General features: G+C 34.9%; 1 protein-coding gene across 1 annotated transcript; it reads left to right on the plus strand.

The window, feature by feature from the left end:
- Nucleotides 1-2,745: 2,745 nt before the first annotated feature.
- Nucleotides 2,746-4,360, plus strand: LOC129579900 (beta-1,4-mannosyltransferase egh-like; the record flags this gene model as incomplete). The annotated part of the gene is made up of 3 exons (XM_055470084.1): nt 2,746-3,478; nt 3,632-3,775; nt 4,086-4,360. Coding segments are annotated over exons 1-3 (1,073 nt in total), but the record flags the coding sequence as incomplete, so codon positions are not given.
- Nucleotides 4,361-4,363: the final 3 nt, after the last annotated feature.

Below are 4,363 nucleotides of genomic sequence, written 5' to 3' on the forward strand. Positions count from 1 at the left end.
TGACATCAGATTCACTGTCATCGTAGTCATTGTTATCATTATTCTATTCAATTCAGAATTAAAAATAAATTGAATCCAAAACAGCCCAAACAAATTCGATAAGAAAAATAAATTATTCTACTGTGTGCACCTCAGATACTGAAAAATATCTAGATTAGATCCGGATGCGTATTTTATTTGTAAAATCTAGATTTTCAGATTATGTAAACCATAAATCGCTGAACACTGTGTTTTCCTTTGAATGGGATATGTCATTTCTTTGATTGCATAAACGATTTTATTTGTTTTTATATGCAACAATAAAGGTTCGAAACACTATATGCTATATAAAAAAAAGCTTTTAATTTTATTTTCGTAGTTTTTGTTTCATTTTCTTTGCAAATGAATTCTCAATTTCTGAAAGAAACCCTATAGAAAAAACTTTGACTTTGTTCAACCTTTCAACGAATTGAATGTGTTCGAAGATTTTTTTCAATTAAATTTATTGCACGTTCACAAAATGCGATCGAAAATTCGTAGGAGCTGCTGATAATAAATAAATTTTGAAGATTCAATTTGTGCCGTAAAGCCAATTGGAAATGAGATTGTTATTGATAAGAATTCATTCATACTTCAAATGATACTGATAAATTACTTGTAGAACCAAGGTTCAAATATTCGAAACTACTCGGAACTGTAAGACAATATTCTTAATACATAACAATTTCTATTATTTTTTCTACTTGCTACGCTTTAATCACCATACATTTAACTGCAATACACAATCATAATTTTCGTTCAACAAAGCTTCCTTTGTATGTAAATATTTTGTTGTCTTGCTGCTTTGAATAATTAGTTTTGAACATTCCACAACTAGAAAGAATAAATTGCACACTGGATTTATTTCGAGAATTTTACTTTATTTCATTTCAATATCGATCATTCAACATTTAAATATAGAATATTTGACGACACGACATCTATCAATCAGCGTGAAGATGTTAGCCTGGATGGATGTGTTCTCTCGACGAATAATTGGTTTGCTTTTATTCGAAACCTATTTTTAGGGAATAGGTTCGAGCCACCCATCATCATCGGGATATTCATGTCCAACAACATCATAAACCTTGAAAAAAACAACGATTAAACATTTTGACACATTTGTCACAATTGAAATTCACTTACTTGGCTGATTGCTAACAATAAAAATGCAAACAAAATCTATGGATTCATCTTGCTATTGTATTCTGTGTACTGTCCACTGTCCACTGCATCTGTGAAACTCACTCTGAAGCCAAGCAAAACAACGAATGTGTTTTATAGTCGAAGCCATCGAACTTATCAATTAAATCAACTTTGAATCAGTCTTAGAAATGGTGTTTCTTCGAAATAGGATTTCTTGGTGAAATCTCTTGACTCAACTGATACTTTCAAATCAAATTCGGTCCACATTCTATTATCTGCAACGAATTTCCCGGAAATGACCGTTCCTTGCTTCAATATGTTTATTCAAACATTGCACAACTAAAAAAATGCAAACGAGCATTTTCATCTTGATAAATCTATTTAATTTCGTTGCATGATCATTGCACATTGCTATTGAATGGACGTTTTTGTAGCCAGATTTTCATTTCACTACATTTATCATGAGATGGTTTTCATCAACTAATTGTTTTAATTTATCCAGTGGTATTTATTTTTGGTGCGCACGTACATTCCCAGCGGATCATTCGTTTTCTACCATTCGATTCGACAACAAAACAACTACATCACAATAAAAAAAAACTACGCTACAAATATACCGCGTGTATTCCATGCGCACGCTGCGTTTATACCATATTCACGCTTACGCTTATTTTCTACATAGTTTAATACAGAGTCGAAGTTATATTTAAGGTATGAAACGCATGCAAAACGTACGTATAGAATACTTTGACTTAGCGTATGCTATCCATATGCTTTGCATGCGGTTCACGCTAAAAATATGCCTTAAATATACCTTCGACTCTGTATTAAACTATGTATAAAATAAGCATAAGCGTGAATATGGTATAAGCGCAGCGTGCGCAGGGAATACATGCGGTATATTTCGTACTGCGATAAAAGCCTATATAAACAATGTTATTATATTTGACAGTATTTGAGTCGATGTCAATGATGATGTGGCAGCGCCACCTATAGAGATTCCTTATTAAAATAAGTGGAACTATTGAGTGCGTGCACCATATCGCACGTAAATTTTCAATATGGTGGTGCCCATAGAATTGAAACGTTAACCAATTTCGTAAACACGGAATATCACCGTATGATATATTTGTAGCGTAGTTTTTTTTATTGAGATACAAAAGAACGCTTCATGCTTTGTTGAACGAAAATTATCATTGTGTTCTGAATTTTAGTTAAAATATTATAATCGTGATTCATATTGGCCCGATATGATTCATTTCTACAAATAAAGCAAAAAAGCGTTTGTTGGACTATGCTCTGATAAGGAGATCCATTACCAAAAACAACTAATATGTGAGTGAATTGGTTTCATTCGTTGACCAACTTTTTTCGTTCATTGGCCGTATCAATTGGATTACGATCGATAAGTTGATAGGAAATGGAATGAAAGTGAATGATAACAACGTTGGTGATAAGATATTTATTTTATGAAATAGTACAAAATTTTGGCAAATGACAACACCCAAAGTAAATCAATTTCATTCTAAATTGCCGTGTTGTCGATTCTTTGTTAGGTGAGCTATTGAATTTTATTCCCAAATCATTTCCATTCACGTTCATCAACAGCATTTTTTTACTTTCGAAGCAACAAAGGATCTTTGAAAGGAATTTAATCAGCATGCTGAGTTCGACGTACAAACATGTACTACATTGCATATTGTTTTTTACTTTGATTACTATATTCTTGAACAATTCACCAGACGTCTTGAACATTTCGTTCGATCCGTGGACGGAATATGGCCTGATTCTCACAACCATATTGTATTCGTTGAGATTCCTAACATTCCTGACTATACCACAAGTATTGTTCAACTTTTGCGGTCTAGTATTTTACAATGCGTTTCCGGACAAAGTTGTGCTCAAGGGAAGTCCACTGTTGGCACCGTTCATATGCATACGAGTTGTGACACGGGGTGATTTTCCACACTTGGTACGAGCGAATGTAGCACGAAACATTAACACATGTCTGGATGTTGGCCTCGAAAATTTCCATATAGAAGTGGTCACCGATAAACCAATCAACTTGCCAAAACATCCAAGCCATGGAGGCATTCGTGAGGTCGTTGTGCCATTAGACTATCAAACAAGAACTGGGGCACTGTACAAATCGCGTGCGCTACAATATTGTCTCGAGGATCATGTCAATGTACTTAACAGCACCGATTGGATTGTCCACTTGGATGAAGAGACACTGTTGACGGAGAACAGTGTACGCGGTATCATCAACTTTGTTCTGGATGGAAAACATCCATTCGGACAAGGATTAATCACGGTAAGCGACGCTTAACAGTTCAATTTCGCTCGAACAAAATTACCATGTCAATTTGCGGGGGATTTGGATTCAACTGAATTCAGTTATTCAATTGACATTGAGTAAAGTGACTAAATCTGCCATAAAATAATTTACACATTATTCGTTTTCCAGTATGCCAATGAGAAGGTTGTAAATTGGCTCACAACACTATCCGACAGTTTCCGTGTAAGTGATGACATGGGAAAATTGCGTTTTCAATTTAAATTCTTCCACAAGCCATTGTTCAGTTGGAAAGGATCGTACGTTGTGACTCAAGTGAGTGCTTTGACATTTGGGCACTTTTTGTTTCTTCAAAGAATGACAACCATTTTCTGGGTTATTTTGCCTTATTTCAACTTGACACGATTGTGACTTTTTTCAATAGATGGCGCTGTATGTGTCACATGTAAATACCATAGATAATCTATGAAAAACTTTGAACTTTCATTGATTTTGGGTTTTTTCAATAGATGGACTTATAAATTTCACGTACAAATATCATGAAAAGTTCAAATAGGGCAAAGCTGGTAGTCTTTCTTTGAAAATTGATTGAAAATGTTGTTCAATGTTCAATGTTCAAAAACAGTATCAAGCCGAAAAGCAAGTGTCATTCGACAACGGAATCGATGGTTCGGTGGCCGAGGATTGTTTCTTTGCGATGCGGGCATTCAGACAAGGATTCACATTCGATTTCATCGAGGGTGAAATGCACGAAAAGTCGCCATTTACTTTGCTGGATTATGTGCAGCAACGCAAACGATGGCTCGTCGGCATCCTCTTGGTGGTGCATTCCAGAATGATTCCATTGAAATACAAGCTACTGCTTGGTTGTAGTATTTACGCATGGGCTACAATACCATTGAC

Source organism: Sitodiplosis mosellana, unplaced genomic scaffold (assembly GCF_009176505.1).
Source record: "Sitodiplosis mosellana isolate CC-2019 unplaced genomic scaffold, AAFC_SMos_1.0 Smas_scaffold_6726, whole genome shotgun sequence".
NCBI classification, from domain to species: Eukaryota; Metazoa; Arthropoda; class Insecta; order Diptera; family Cecidomyiidae; genus Sitodiplosis; species Sitodiplosis mosellana.